At 33.9% G+C, this 16,781-nt stretch overlaps 2 protein-coding genes across 2 annotated transcripts; both read right to left on the reverse strand.

Annotated features, from left to right (window-relative positions):
- Window positions 1-267: 267 nt before the first annotated feature.
- LOC140979629 (uncharacterized) lies at window positions 268-3,407 on the reverse strand. Its single transcript, XM_073445123.1, has 3 exons — window positions 2,564-3,407; window positions 735-1,277; window positions 268-479 (listed from the first exon to the last, which is right to left on the reverse strand). Exons 1-3 carry the CDS (start codon window positions 3,377-3,379, stop codon window positions 384-386), a joined length of 1,455 nt encoding a protein of 484 aa, XP_073301224.1. The 5' UTR covers window positions 3,380-3,407; the 3' UTR covers window positions 268-383.
- Window positions 3,408-7,720: 4,313 nt separating this feature from the next.
- Window positions 7,721-10,691, reverse strand: LOC140979108 (uncharacterized). Its single transcript, XM_073444457.1, has 9 exons — window positions 10,378-10,691; window positions 10,153-10,178; window positions 9,966-10,056; window positions 9,670-9,815; window positions 9,277-9,520; window positions 9,085-9,189; window positions 8,747-8,929; window positions 8,403-8,607; window positions 7,721-8,290 (listed from the first exon to the last, which is right to left on the reverse strand). Exons 1-9 carry the CDS (start codon window positions 10,624-10,626, stop codon window positions 7,800-7,802), a joined length of 1,740 nt encoding a protein of 579 aa, XP_073300558.1. The 5' UTR covers window positions 10,627-10,691; the 3' UTR covers window positions 7,721-7,799.
- Between the last annotated feature and the right edge of the window lie 6,090 nt (window positions 10,692-16,781).

Here is a 16,781-nt window from a genome sequence, read left to right on the forward strand (position 1 = left end):
CACTATAAATACTCACGAGCCAGATCAATTCATTTTCACCTTTCGAATTTATGAATTATTAGGATGGAATATATCACTAATTAGCGACATAATAAATATTATTAGTCGCTAGTTAACAATAACCAATAAATCCCCTGGCTAAATTTTGTCACTAATTAGCAATACACTAAATAAATAAAAATCTAAATTCTTAGAGAATGAATTACATTCTCATCATAAACTCTTTCATCCATTATAGATCATACAAAAAATGGTCCTTTAAATTTCTCCCGATTAACGAAACATATCTGTTACAATAATCTGGAAAATCGCAGGGAAAAGACCGACTCAGTTGTTATTAACAGAACTTTTTACCACAAAAATTATATATATATATAATTTAATCAAGCAATAATCTCGTCTATCTTGCACTCCCGATAGTTGATCTCTGCTTTGGACTCATCCACTCGAACAACGTCACAACATTCACATCGATCTGTCTGAGAGAAATTCGAAAAAAAACATAGTTAAACTCTAAAATCGACGAAATAATCCAAAACTTTAACGTTAAAAATTTTGTTATTGTGGTAAATTTTTACCACTTATTATAGGTTTGGTAAAACGACAACTTCTATAATGTTATGCATAAATAATAATTCAAAAATACTAAAGATTCAAAGTAATGGAATTTTTATACGAAGGAGATAGAATTGATGAATGGACTAAGTAATGAACTGAAATGTCGACATATATACCTGGAGACGCTTCTTCACTGGGGAGATGACTCTGATTTCTGTGATCGATTCCGCAGAATGGTTACCCCCCACGAGACAAACCCCGAAACCTCGCGGTCGAGCTCGAAAATATCTGGTAACAAACTTATCGCCCACATCACTTTTTTGTATCGAATCAAAAAAGAAAACATGGGGAGCTTCGCAGGGGTTATCTGACGGCAGCCGCGTATCGAACATGTAAAATGGCCTCTCGGGTCCGTTGGCCCACGGCGTGAAAGTCTCTATGGGAATCTGCAGGTAGCTCCGAGGCAGTATATTTTCGTATATATTAGCAGAATAGCCCCAGGAGATTGAAAAAGACCACCGATTTCGCCGGTGATAGCAGATGGATTGCTGTAAGAGGCGAGACTGGTCAGCGTCGGCCGCCTTCATGAGGTGGCGCGTGGACTCGAAACGGTCCTTGCCAGGGAAAATGGGGTCCATTGCATCGAAGTGGTGGAATGTCATGAGAGGGACTTTGGGGTGCGCTGAGAGGAAGCCGGAGAAATCGCCATGCAAATCCACCTGAAAATTAATTTTTAAAATGATTTGAATGAAAATCACAAAAATTACACCGAAAATAATTTTTCAGTCTACTAATTTGTTCAATTTTAAAGTTTCCAAAGTTTGATTTGGTACTCAGCACGTTTAATTTTCATCTATTTTAGTCAAACCTTTTAATTTTCGACTATTTTGATTTAATTATTAATCATGTGACATCAAAAAATGTTGTCATCGAAATTGTCGACATATAAGATATCATCATGTCAGCAATTTGATTAAAATAATCGAAAATTAAAAATTAGCATGACAAAACCAAACTTTGACAATTTAATCAACAAAAACCCAAAATTGAAAAGCTTAATTAAGGAAAACAACCTTTTTCCCAAAATTTTAAGAAAATGTAAACTTAATTTTGAAAATCTAGTAAATCGTGCGTTTTCAAGATCAAATGATATAAATGTCGATTACTTTTTCCCTTGTAAAACAAAATTCAAAATTTTTTTTTTATATGACAAAATCTTTTCAGATTAGATAAGCACTCACATTTATTTATAATATCAAGATTTTCTCTTCATTATATATTATCATAAATATTCTTACGATTTAAAATGATTCAATCCAAATACAATAAATTACAATATAAAACTTGTAATTAATTTTGTTAACAGATATATGAGAAATATCAACAAAATATGACGTTAATTAATTTTAAAAACAAGATATGGTTCGAGTGATGTTGAACGACTTAAATAAGAAAGACATGTTTCACAAAAATAAAATAAAATAAAAATAAAGTTTTCACATATATAATAAATTGATTATTTGAGCACATTGGAAAACTAATTATAAAATCAAATAAGAAAGAATGCATATATTCTTAAATAAATAATTTCCCAAATACAAAAATGTTATACTTTTCATTAAATTTAAATTAGCACAAAATTAAAAATATATATTAATTATTTTTTACACTGAATAAATCTCAATTAATAGTTAGTACTTAGTAGCATTATAGATCGATATGAAAATTTCATCAAAGAAAATATGGTACAAAAATACATATTTAATATCATGAAAATAAAAATCATGAAAATTTTATATAGAAATTGAAAAACTAAACTTTGTGGGCCTAAAATAAAAAAGAGATTTTAATAATCACTATATTAATTTGATATGGATTATAAGAATCCGTTAATTAATGACATTTAAAGAATATAAATTAAAAGAAAAGGAGCTTATTTTGAAATCAAATATGCCTAATTATGAAAAAAAAAATTATATACAAAAAAAATTAAATATTTACCGACCTGATGAATCCCCTTGTGTGGAGTCAGGTTGACTCCAACATCCGCAATGCACGCCATTGTTATCAAATCTGCAGAGCTTAACTGCGCATACCTAAGCAGACAACTGTCCATATCCTTCGCCAGAGCTCTCGCCAAAGGGTAACTCAGCACGATCCCGCCGCCGCCGAAGGCTTGCTGGAACGAGAACCAGAAATTCGAGATCACACTCTCAGAATGCCAACCCAAGTAAAAATACTTTGTGTGATCGTACTCGGCAAGCACGTCGACTATGTTATCGACGAAGAAGACAGAATCGTCGTCCCCCATCACGACCCATCGCACGTTTTCGTGTTCTTCCCTGAAGAGTTCGAGTATCCCGTGTACCATTCTTGGCATGAGCTCGTACCGGGGTTTGGTTTCTTGAAAAAGTTTCGACAAGTCATCCACGATTCTGTATGGCGGGGCGGTTTCCGGCCATGGTAGGAACTCCGGCGGGGGAGCTTGGTCTAGGTAAACGTAGCCACGGGTCTTGTTCGGCCTCCACCACGCTTCGAGGTATGCCCTTCGGTGTGGCCACATTTTTATTGACCCCAGAAGCCCGAAGGCTACGTGGTTCAGATTTGTCGGCTCGGAATGGAGGATCTGTCTCGATTTCAAAGAAGAAGATGATGAAGATGCAGAAGGAGGAGCCCATTTCAAGATCAAATCGAGGTTTTGTAAGGGGTAAAAGGAGGTCAAGGTTACATACAGAACAAGGCCTGAGATTAGTAGGGTTTGGCAGAAGTTTCTTGAGAAGATGAAATGGTCGATTTTAGCAGATAAAAATGGGGTTGGCATCTCCGAATTGAGGAGTGAAAATGGGAGATTTTTCAGTGATTTTGAGGCTATGGATATGGAAGTTTGAGAGATTTATAGGTGTGTTTTAAAAGGGAATTTGGATTACCAGAATCTTTATTTAACTCAAGAGTGGGTCTTATGTCAGACCGTCTTACAGATCTTAATCTGTGAGACGGGTCAACTCTACACATATTCACAATAAAAAGTAATAATTTTAGCATAAAAAATGATACTTTTTCATGGATAACCCAAATAAGAGGTCCGTCTCACAAATACGACCCGTGAGACCGTCTCACACAAGTTTTTGCCTTAACTCAAATGTTAGTGAGCTATACTACACCGGAGTTTTGTTTTCCCTATTCCAATAATTAATATTTGACCATATCAAATAAGAAAAATACTACAAATATAACATAGAATAATATTGAGCAATACATGGATGTGATGGTACTTATAAAATTTATTGTTACAATGACAATGGCTCACTTACTTTCTATGTATAAAAGTCATTTCATTGGGGGAAATATATGGCATTTAAATAGTCTTAGTTGTTTCTTTAAGTTGGGAGAAAAATATGAAACTTATTAAAAATTGAACAAAGTGTAAATGAGTGGAATAAGACAAAAAATATTTGATTGATAACAAGACTGAAATTGAATAAAACATGCAAATTATATGATCAAAACTGTAATTTTCCCGAATGAAATTATCCAAGCATCTCCAAGATCGTCCACTAACCTCCTCGATCATGAAATTTCTCGTTATACAGTTTGATGGGGGTATATTCCAATTTTATTATTTACCCCATCGTTAAAGTCTAAATTGCTTACAAAGACCCAAACACATCACACTCTTAAAAAAGATATAAATAGAAGAAGAGTAGGTCTCTTGTGAGACGGTCTCACGAATCTTTATCTGTGATACGGGTCAACCCTACCGATATTCACAATAAAAATAATACTCTTAACATAAAAAGTAATACTTTTTCATGGATGACCCAAATAAGATATCCGTCTCACAAAATACGACCTATGAGATCGTCTCACACAAGTTTTTGTCATAGAAGAATACTCTCATTATTCAAGCTACACAATCATTATTTTATCCTTAAGCTCTCTAGCTGTCAGAGAACATCTTAAATTATTTTTTGACTTGACCGTCAAAGTGTTTAATCCGGGCAAACCCTCGGTGCCTTTGACGTGTGTGTTTGTGACGTAAGTGATAATCCATAAAAATCTCTGCCGGATACTTGGATCTGTTTACGAGGTAACTAGAGTACCATTTACGATTGCTTGGAGTTTGTCGTGTTTTTATGGATAAAATCTATCCACAATTTATCTCCTTTATATCATATAAACTTCAACTCAAAATGAACATCTACCATGTATATATCAAATTTATTTTCAAATATGAATTCCTATTAAAATTTGGAAATATTTCTAAGTTGGAGAGATGTTTGATATAACTGGATTTCGAACCTGATATTTTGTCGTAAATTTGAAATTTGGTGTCTGGTGAGTTACTAGCTAGTCATCGGCATCTAGATGTTTGCTTTTTCGAAACAGATTTTTGGTCCAAATACATAGATTTAAAAAAAAACGTTTGAATTTCTGTATCCACAAACATCTTAATTAGATTTCCTATTGCAATTTCTTTCAAAATTAATAAACTTACATATCTTTCTCTAAACTTCATCCAAATATCATATTGCCTCTATTTTTTTAAAAAAGAATCATCATTTAATCTAAATTTTTTTTGAAATTAAAAAATTTTTATCTGCAAGTTTATTTTTATTTTTACAAATTAAAAACATAAACTACACCAACATAGGATGAGAACTTTTGTAGGACTAATTTTCGAAAGAGAAATTATATACATACAATAAAGATTACACATACGATTAAAAATTACTTTTAAATTACAAAAATACATCAAATGTTTTTCAATTAAAATGCATTCGAGATAGTTTCATAATTTAAAGTATCGTGTAACCTTCATTATACATATAACATTTATATTTTTGAAATAATCAATAGAAAGGGTGGGAAAACTTTAGGTAAGCTCATATAAATGTAAAGGCTCTAGGAAGTTGGAAGGAGCCAAGAAAAATTAAATGATTCCTACTCAAAAAGCTAATCACAAAAATTTAGTGGAATCATAATAAATAGAGTCCTACTTAAAAGCAAACCACGAAAAATTTATGAGATTAATATAATAATTTTTTAATTTGAAAGGATATTTAGGTCAATGTTATCTTGTAAATATAACATATATCCATAATAAATTTTTTTTAAATAAATATCCGGTTTTAGTGTCAGGGTAGATTCTTTTAGTTGATAACTACAAATAATCTGATTTTATTGAGTATTAGATATTGAAAATAAATATATTATCGTAATTGAAAATAAAATCTATTGTCGAAAATTTATTAGCATATGAAACTACTTCAATTTTATCCAAGTTAAGCGATAATATATATCACAACTCATTAAAAAAATATCATGAAACACCATAAATTTTTATAACAAATCTTTTTTTAAAAAAAATATTATAATTTTGATTTAATATAATGTTTAAAATTTGTATACAAAACTTGTGTACAATATTTTTTAATGGATAGTTCCCTATTTAGTCGCCTATTTTTTTTTTAGCATTTTCCTGGTTCAGTCTCTCATTTTTCAAGTGTATTGAGTTAGTCCTTCATTTTACGTAATTGTTTTTTGATTTATCCTTTCGTTAACAACAAAGTTAAATATTTATTGACTCATCGATAATTTCCTATTTGGTCCTCTATTTATCGTATTTTTCCGATTTAATCCTTTATTTTTTCTTCAAGTGTCCCGAGTTAGTATTTCGTTTTACGTAATATTTTCCGATTTAATCATTCCGTTAAATACATGATTAATAATAATGAAAATAAGCATGTGATCCACAATAATCATTTCAACATATGAAAACCACTTCTATTCAAGGACGAGGCCAGAAAATGGATAGGGCAGAAAAATTTTAGAGAGAAAGTGAAAAATATAATTATTTTCAGGTCCCTAATAAATAAAATTTAAAAATTGAGAGGGAGGTCGCACTCACCCAGATTGTTCCATGAACCCCGGCCATATTCGACCTGGAACAATCCAACCCACAACGGAGGCGCTCTCTATGCCATGGAATTTTCCAAGGATGTGAGACATTCACCTAAGCGCTCGTTAAGCGGCGCTTAGATGTGTTGTTTGACAAGAGTTGTGAGTTTTTATGGATCTTTGTCATCAAAAGGTGGCTCTTGGTCATATTTTTTAGATTTATGACTCAAATATCAATCCATCTGAATGAATTAACACAAATGAGAGACAACATAATTTTTTATTTTGTGATGATCAAAAAAAGGAAGAGCATTACCATTCATTACCATTCAGGAATATAATAAAAGTCAGACTATAACTTAATTTTACCAATATTATATTGTAAAACTGAAAGTTTTTCCTTTAAAAATAAGTTACTGACACTTGCTTATTACCAGATATACTTATTTATAGCTTAAACTAAAATATCTAGTCTAGTTGTTTGATCAACGATGTAGAATAAATATAACCATAATTAATGGTAGAGTAAGTCTCATGTGAGACGGTCTCACGAATTTTTATCTGTGAGACCGGTCAACCTTATCGATATTCACAATAAAAAGTAATACTCTTAGTATAAAAAGTAATACTTTTTCATGGATGATCCAAATAAGAGATTCGACCCACGAAATTGATATGTGATACCGTCTCACAAGAGTTTTTGTGTTAATGATAATAATTGAATGTAGGTTTATCATTTATCAATAACATAAAAGGTGATTAGAGGGGAAAATCTCGTAAATTTTTATTATTTTTAATTTTGAACAAATTTAGATCAAAAATAAAATCTAAAAAAGCGAATCCAACTCTTCGGAACTAATTAAAAGCAATATTTCTAACATTTTAAAAAACATATTTTTTTAAAAAAAAATAAAACTTATTCACCCGCTCTTATTTTGAATAATAATAATAATAAATAAATATAAATATATAGGAATAAAGTAATTTGGTAAAACGGCAAACGCTCAGTCCTACATCATGTGATTGTATTTACACCGGTAAATAATAATTTCAGTGAATTCTTTATTTCATTTTAAAATTTATGATATATTTTAAAATTATTCAAGGTATTAAGAAATTATTAATAAGCACTGTCAATAACATAGGCAATAAAAAATTTAGCTATTTAATTTGCATAATATTTTTGTTATATAATTCAATTAATGATATTTACAACACAAAATTGTGTTGGCAAAATTTATTTATACAATATATTTACACACACTTTTTACAATATACATTTGCCTCTGTTCTTCAGTTGCATAAACACATACAAGCAACCTTGAAACAGCACTAAACCCCATCTAATTATTTGCTCCAACAGGTTTAGTCTCAATTCCAAAACCAAAGCCAAACAATGGATCATAATTCTCTTCCCCAACATTCATCGGAAGCTGGTCCACATTCTTGAACCAAGTCCTCGACAACTTTCCGGTGAAGCCGTAGTCCCCAAACAGCACATCCGCCACTCCCTGGCCCTCGGATCCGGGCAGCCATGCTGCCACTAGAGCATCTATCGATCCAAGATAAGGCTCGATTACCAAAGGTCGACCGGAGACCAGAACGACAACACATTTGGCATGGCCACACACATTCTTTAATGTAGTTAGTCCTGGTTCAGGAATGGTTAGGTTTGTGTTGTCTCCAGCTGTTTCTGCATAAGGTGGCTCTCCCACAACAACAATGGCATATGAGAACTTGTTTTCCTTGACGAAATCGACGTCGGGGTTTTCTGAGTACACTATTTCAGTACTGGGATCGACTGCTGACGATATTCCGTTTAGTATGGTGGACCCTAATTCAAAAGAGAAGATTGTCATGTCAAAGAATGAAATCATTGTTGGACTATGTCTGGCTTAGCTAGATTTATGTATCGAAACGACAATATTTATGTATGTATATTTAACCTGCGGTGAGATTGGTGGTGTTAAGTCCTTGCCAAGTGATAGTCCAGCCACCACATTGAAGTCCAAGATTGTTGGCATGGGTTCCAGCAACTAAGATTCTTGATGTCGTCTTAGGGAGTGGAATTACAGGGCCATCATCCTTTTGTCCATTTTTCAAGAGAACCAGTGATTTTCTTACTGCCTCTCTTGCCAAATCCCTATGAGCCTGCCCAATTATGTATTAAAAAAACATTTAAAATTGTAGTTTTTAATGTTTCTTGGGGATTAGAAGAAAAGGGCTATTGGCAATTTCTCCAATAAATCTCAAGAGAACAAGTTGAAGAAGAGGGGAATAAAGTGGTCACCTGGCTCCCAAGATACTGAACATAGCTATAATCAGCCATAGGGTTCTCGAAAAGCCCCGCGGTGAATTTAACCCTCAGAATCCTTCTAACAGCATCATCAATCCTGCTCACCGGGATCCGGTTGTTCTTCACATGGGACATCAAAATGTCGGTGAACTCGGTATAGTTGTAAGGAACCATCACCTGTATTTTTCGACACATTAACATCCACGTTTAATCGCTTCAACATACTGCATCGATCACGATGTTAAACTACAAATTTCTTCCCTATAAAAGCACATGCAGGTACGTAACAAGTTTTGTGATATATTTTTTGAATTGAAGCAAGTCACACTAACCATGTCAATGCCAGCATTTACTGCTTTCAAAAGGGAGTCTGAGTAATTTGCATGTATGGGAAAAGTAAGCTTGTCTACTCCTTGCCAATCTGAGATCACGAATCCCTGGTAAATTCCAAAACATCGCAAAATTAGCACAAGACGATTAAACGATTCAAATAGATCCTTGAGTTCATCCCAAACTATACATACCCTGAATCTAAGAGTGCCCTTGAGGAAGTTAGTGATGAGATTGCGATTCGCGTGCATTTTCACTCCGTTCCAACTTGAGAAAGAGACCATGATAGTGGAAACACCCTTGATTATGGATTGATAGTATCCGGGCATGTGAAGTCTGAGTAATCCTTGCCAATCAATGATTGTATTGTTCTCATTTATCCCATTAACCGTCCCTCCATCACCGACAAAGTGCTTGGCACAAGCCAAAACCTTGTCTCTATTGTCAATAAACAATCACAGATTAGCCAAATAAGCAAGAAAGTCGTTATAAACTCACACATCTTATAAACTATTTTAGGAGCTTACGAGCTGCAAAAATTCTTTTTTATAGACGGATAGCTCGAAAAACATGATTAAGAAACTTACTTGCCACCGAGATAGGGGACACCCTTTTTTGCATGGGGAGGGATTTCTCCCTGTAAACCATTGATGATATCTGTCATTTGTTCCACAATCTCGTGCTCCTCACTGTAACTCTCGTAGCATCTGCCCCATTTTGGATTTCTACATACCTATAAAACCATAATTTTCGAAGCGAAACTTAGTTAAGTAGTTTAAATTTCATTTTCGTGTGAAACCCGATGGGAATATCAGAAAAAACGTAAAAAAATATCCAGATTTCACGTTTAATCTTCTTCAAAACGTCGATAAAGTATACATACGGCTATACAAGGAGCAAAGACATATGGAATTCCGGTGGCTCTAGCTTCAAGGGCTGTGGCTGCGCCAATTCTCCTAACAAGCTCTGGCTCTCTACATCATCAATCACATGCACCATTTAGCTTATAAATACTATATAAACATGTTTGAAATTTATTATCTTATTTATGTAAACAACAAAAAGCACACTTTGAATATATTTGAAATTCATCGATCTGAACGCAACCTAAGTCATTGTCTTAAAAACAAGATGTAAAAATATATACATTAAATAAGATAAAGCATTTATAAGATCTTTTCATTATCATATTTTTTAAAAACAAATGTGTGGAACTATGAAAAATGATGCAAATAAAAATTTTTGAAATATTTTTTGAAAACGTTTAGAGATATTTTGATGTTTTAANTGAGGACGCTTCCGATGGCGTGATCTCGCATGACCTCCGCGGTCAGATCTGTGATCTCTATCTGGGCCATCTGTGAGATTTTCTCCTTCAGAGTCATCTGGCTCATCAGGTCCTCTATCCTCTCCTTGATGGATCGCGTCGGGTCCTTGTACACGGGGGTCGGTTTCGGGCCATGGGTCCTGGCTTCGACCCGGAGGAGGAGGAGGAGGAGGACAAGGAGTCCCAGTGTTGGGAGGGATATGAATGTTGGCTTCATTGTTCGATAGGTCAACTAATTAACTATGTTCCTATTGGTCTAAATTAGTTGACCTGTTTTGAATTCTGTAAAAACAAGTTCAATGAAAATTTTTAGCATATAGAGTTAAAAATAAAAATATAATAACATCCATGTAAGGGTAATTTACGTCCAATCATTTATCTTATTTCTTAAAATTATTAATAAACTAAAAACAAAGTGCACTCTATATATACATAATACATATTTTTCAGACACAATATGTTGACGTAAAAAATGAGAGAAAGTGTAATAAATAAAGCACTTCAAAATTTTAATCGACAGATTTTAGTCATGGAATGAAACCCTTCTGAGGTTCAGATATTGCGACATGGAACGCAAACTCGGATTCGCCCGAGCAAAACGATCTTTTTTGAGTTAAAACTTTTTAAAATTTTATGATTTCACAAGCTGATTTAAGGAAAAAGTTGGATAATGAAGCAAAACTCGTTAATATTTATAAAAAGAAACAAATTGAGGGGAAAGTAAGAGCAATACAAACCTGAGAGGAAAAAAAGAAAAGAAAACGTAAAAATAAAAAGGAGTAAGTGAAGATTAGTCATGCAAAGTTTGGGTTATTTATAGCACCGGAGGCTTTAAAGTCGGAATATTAGAATTATATGTTCCACTAAATGTTTTTTTGGATAAAATTAATTATGGATTATCCAAAAATTAATGAGAAATCACATATTAATCAATCCTTTACCGGAAAATGTTCTCATACACACACACACACAGAGGACATGCATATGCATATGGGAAACATAAGAATATCCACACGATTTTTTTGAACAATATTGGGATGAAAACATATGCGGTTCAGTGTGTTTTTTGAAAAATAAATGATAAAATTTTACATACTTGGCGTTGAGATTGAGGTTGTAAGCTATCACTATTTTCATGTATTTTTTATATAAAAAAGGGGAAAATAAGGGTATTTAGAGATTTTGTTTAAAATAAAAATAAAATTCTATAAGTTGTTAGCAAAGTAAGCAGCAGTGAAACAATATATTAAGTAAATCCAATTAACAAACTGGATCAATATAATAATTTGAGTTTGAATTAAACTAGATCATAATAAAAGAGATCGTTCAAATTATAAATAAAGATGCTACTTCTAGTCATGATGTCGATATGACGATCAATCTCAATATGTTTGATCACTCTTAAAATACAAAATTGCTTACTATCTAAGTAGCATTCTTATTACCGCAATATAATGAGCCAGAAAGATGCCGGCAAAATTAATGCAGTAGTTGGGGGATCATTGGTTGGGAAAAAGATGGAAACGCGTTTCATAGTAATGAGGGAACTTTATAAATAGAACTCTTTTATTTTATTTCGTATCATCCCTTCATCGAGTTCTCTCTCATCTTATATCATTGATTGCTTAGTTCTATAACATTTGTGAGGTGTTTGTTCTCTTGTATTAAGAGAGTGTGTGTTCTCTTTGGAAACACAGTTAGTTGTTGTAACCATAAAATATTATATTAAAATTCTTTTCATTTTGGTTTTTACCATAATAATTTTTTGGTAGTTTTCACGTAAATCTCGATGTCCAATTTATTCTCTATTTTCATATTATTATCTCAAATAGCTGCACATGGGAACAACAAGTGGTATATTAGAGCTTTGGTTTAAAATTTTCTTAAAATTCTGAGTATGTTTTGTGGTTGCATCCTAGACTGATCTTCCACATCAGAAAAGATTTTTTTGTTAAGGCGAGATTATTTTGTTCAATCTACTAAATTGTTGTTGACATAATGGCGGACATGCACTAGATAAAAAAATTCAATGGAAGCAATTTTATGCTGTAGATAATAAAGATACAAACATTTCTAAGAAAGAAAAATTGTTTGGCAGCTATTAGAGATAGAACGGTGGAAATGACGAACGATGAAAAGTGGAATGAGATGAATGATAATGTTGTTGCCAATTTACACTTGTCTATAGTAGATGAAATATTGTCAAGTATTTCTGAGATAAAAACCGCAAAATTTATTTGGGATACTTTGACAAAGATGTACGAAGTTAAGTCACTATACAACAAGATTTTCTTAAAGAGAAGCTTTCATACTCTTCGGATGGCGGAATCCTCATCGATGACCGACCATATCAACACACTAAATACTCAATTTGCCCAACTCACTTCAATGGGGCATAAAATAGAGAAAAATAAATGTGTGAAGCTTCAACTTCAAAGTATACCAGATTTATATGATCAACTTATCATCAACTTAATCAATAATATTCTTATGGGCTCTTTAAAATTTGATGGTTTCTTAACACTACAAGAAAAAAGGTCTACGACAACGGTTTTTTCCCGTTGTTGTAGGCCTTTTAAAACCGTTGTTAGAAGCCCTGTGGTTAAAGAGTGTGCTCAAAGACAACGGTGAAAAACCGTTGTCGTAGACGTCTAAAGACGACGGTGAAAAACCGTTGTCGTAGGTATATAAAACCGTTGTTAAAGGTCCTGTGGTTAAAGAATTCGTTAAAAGACAACGGTTGTGGAGTGTTGTGGTAGTTACAATTTGCGACGATTTTTTAAAACCGTCGCAAATTAATTAGCGACGGACATCATCGTTAACCGTCGCAAAAATTAGCGACGATCGTAATTTAAACTGTCGCTAAATAGCGACGGTTTAATACACCGTCGCTACATTTAGCGACAGTGTTTTATAAACTTCGTCGCTAATTGTAGCGACAGTTTTGTATACTTTCCGTCGATAATTTATTCAGTAAAATAAAAAAAAATTTCTCTTTTAATATTTTAATAAATATAAAAAAAACTCACAATCTAATATGCAAACTATATTTTTTATTTATTGTCGAAAATACAATATTTTTTATTTTAAAAATTTATTAAATTTTAAAGAGAAAATCGAAACTAAAATTGTGTAAGGGAGAAAAATTTTAAGTGTTGTGAAGTAGTATGGTAGAAAATGGACCGAGGGTGGGGATATTTATAGACAGTTTGCGACAGTTTTGACTTTAACCGGCGCAATTCGCGACGGTTAATTTTCTAACTGTCGCCGATTTAAAATTAGCGACGCTTTTACATAAACTGTCGCTATATTTAACGACGGATATTAGAAACTGTCGCTAAATATAGCGACGGTTAAATATAAACCGTCGCTGATTTTAGATCAGCGACGGTATTACCAAAATTGTCGCTATATTTAGCGACGGTATAAAAATATCGTCGCTAAATTTAGCGACAGTTCTTGTAAAACCATAGCTATATTTACATCGGCGACGGTTTTACTTAAAACCGTCGCTAAATTTTGCGACGGTTCTACTTTAACCGTCGCAAGGTTTAAATTAGTGACGGTATATTACAACCGTCGCTAAATTTGGCGACAGATTTAACTTACGGTCGCAAAATGTAATATTTACAACAAATTTATAGAAAAACCAGTTGAAAGACAACGGTTTTTTACAAACCGTTGTCGTAGCCCAAAAAATAAAACGCCCATAGACAACGGTTTTTAAAAACCGTTGTCGTAGCAAAAAAAATAAGCTCATAGACAACGGTTTTTAAAAAGCGTTGTCGTAGATATATCAAAGACAAGGGTTTTAAAGAAACTGTTGTCTTTGAGCGGATTTTTTAAGGCTACGACAACGGTTTTTGTTAAAACCGTTGTCTAAAGACAAAAGTTTTAACAAAAATCGTTGTCTTTGTTGTGTTGTTAAAAATAAATTTTCTTGTAGTGTAACTACGGTTCTCGGAGAAGAAAGCCGCCGCAAGAATAAAAAAGATAGGTTGGTAATTTCGAAGCAGACAGAGGCTTTATCGATGATAAGAGGAAGATTTATGGACCATGACTCCAGTGGGAGCCAAAGACGAGGTAGATCAAAGATAAATATTCATCTTTTTTTTGTCTGGTGGGGCTGTTGATGGGTCTTTAACGGAAGCAATTATTTACTGCTTTAAATGTGGCGGTAAAGGGCACTTCAAGAAAGAGTGTACAAGTATCGAGAAGAGTTCTCAAGTAAATGTGGTCAGTACTTCAGGCGGTGGTGAAATATTATTCAGCGAAGCGGCAACAGTTGCAGAAGACAGATACAAATTTTGTGACACATGGATTATAGATTCAGGAGCGACGCGGCACATGACGTCTTGGAGAGAATGATTTGATCATTATGAACCAGTTTCAGGAGGATCTGTATTCATGGTAAATGATCATGCCTTGGAAATCGCTGGGGTCGGTACTATCAAAATAAAAATGTTTGATGACACCTTTCACACCATACAGGAGGTACGACATGTGAAAGGACTGACAAAAAATCTTTTGTCCTTGGGGCAATTGGATGATATCGGGTGCCAAACCCGTATCGAGAACAAGATCATGAAAATTGTGAAGGGTGCGCTTGTGGTTATGAAGTCGGAAAAATAGCTGCAAATCTGTATGTACTTTTGGGAGAAACACACAAAGAGGCGGAACTAGCTATTATAACAATTGGTTCAGGAAAAGAATTAACAGTGTTATGCCATAGAAAGCTCGGACATACGAGTGAAATTCTCTCAAAACAGAAGCTGCTGTCGGGATTTACAAAAGTGTCACTACCTTTTTGTGAGTATTGTGTTACCAGTAAACAACATAGATTAAAATTTGGCACTTCTCCTGCCAGAAGCAAAAGTATACTGGATCTGATTCATTCGGATGTTTGGCAATCACCGATTGTATCCCTAGGAGGAGCAAGATATTTTCTCTCATTCATTGATGATTTCTCTAGGAGATATTTTACCTTAAAAATGAAAGGTTCCAAGGTTCGTACACAAACCAACTAGTATCTATCGTCGGGTCAGACAAAATCCATTGCGCCACCCCACAAAGGTATTGCCCAGTTCCACCATAATCACCACTGTGGCCATTCTGCAGCATCCTCGAAAATTCATGTCACCACTCATCACGAATCCTCACATCATTGCCAGAATATAGAAACAAACTTGCAAGCACACCGCCCTGCTAACACTGCCGCCACCATGCCCAACCCACACTACCATTATCGTCAGCTCGCCTCACCATCATACAATAGGAAAGAACTTGAAACACCGCAAACTTCTGGTCAAAATAGATAGTTTTCATCAACAATGCTTAACGTGATGCCTAACTTCATCATCGTCGTCACCATTAGAAAACAACCCAAATATGCTGATCGGTGCCACTCCGAAAAAATCTGGTTATGTAACTCTCGCCAAACATCACCAAATCGTGGACACCACTCCACATGTGTCGTGTACATATTTATATAAATAAGTGGAATAAGCCAATAAAAGTAACAATATCAAAGACAATAATTCTATCGAATTATATGATCCTCCAAATCTTCGCCAACCTCCATCCCAATATTAATTATTTCCAAGAAATGTACTCTTCATCACCCCCATTTCACTGGCTACGATGAGAGTAGGGGGCCTATGATGAATTCTAAGTCCGATTTAAATATTTAGTCCACTTCTTCTACAAAAGATCAAATCCCGCTAGGCACTTCTAAAAAATCTATAACTGGAAGAGCACCTTCACTATCCAAGGTACACTCATTGTTTTTGTTTAAGTTCTCCAACTTTAAGAGAACATCATTGAACTGTTTTCTTATTTGAGCATTGGAGTGTTTACATCGGGCAACCTCTGATGCTTTTGGTATTTGTTCGTGACGTATATGATAACCAACAAATTTTGTTGTTTATCGGCTGCCCTAGACCCGTTTACTAGCCCATTTGTGAGACCGTTTGGGAGTCATTCGGATCTTCTACTCCGGTCTACTACTACCTTGACTCGTTTACGAGCCGAGCCAGTCAGATCTTCGTAAGATGGTCTACTTAATTCGAGCAATTACTTTTTTTGGCTTCTCATCATAATTATGCAACTCAAATATCTAAAATTGTACAATAAGTCGAAGTACTATATTTCGACAATAGTAAGTACAATTCTTACTTCTCGAAACTTAACATCGTGAACTTTAGGAGAGGTTCATAAGACTAGAATCAGAAGATATATTGAATTATCTTTTTTTTTTTTTGAACAAGAATTATCTGTTAAGTTTAGACAAGTATAGCAAACATGAAAGAAGTGACACTCACCTATTTGACTGGACTCAAGGTGAACACGATGATAAACAACATAACATATATA

This window comes from Primulina huaijiensis, chromosome 6 (genome assembly GCF_012295235.1).
Source record: "Primulina huaijiensis isolate GDHJ02 chromosome 6, ASM1229523v2, whole genome shotgun sequence".
NCBI classification, from domain to species: domain Eukaryota; kingdom Viridiplantae; phylum Streptophyta; class Magnoliopsida; order Lamiales; family Gesneriaceae; genus Primulina; species Primulina huaijiensis.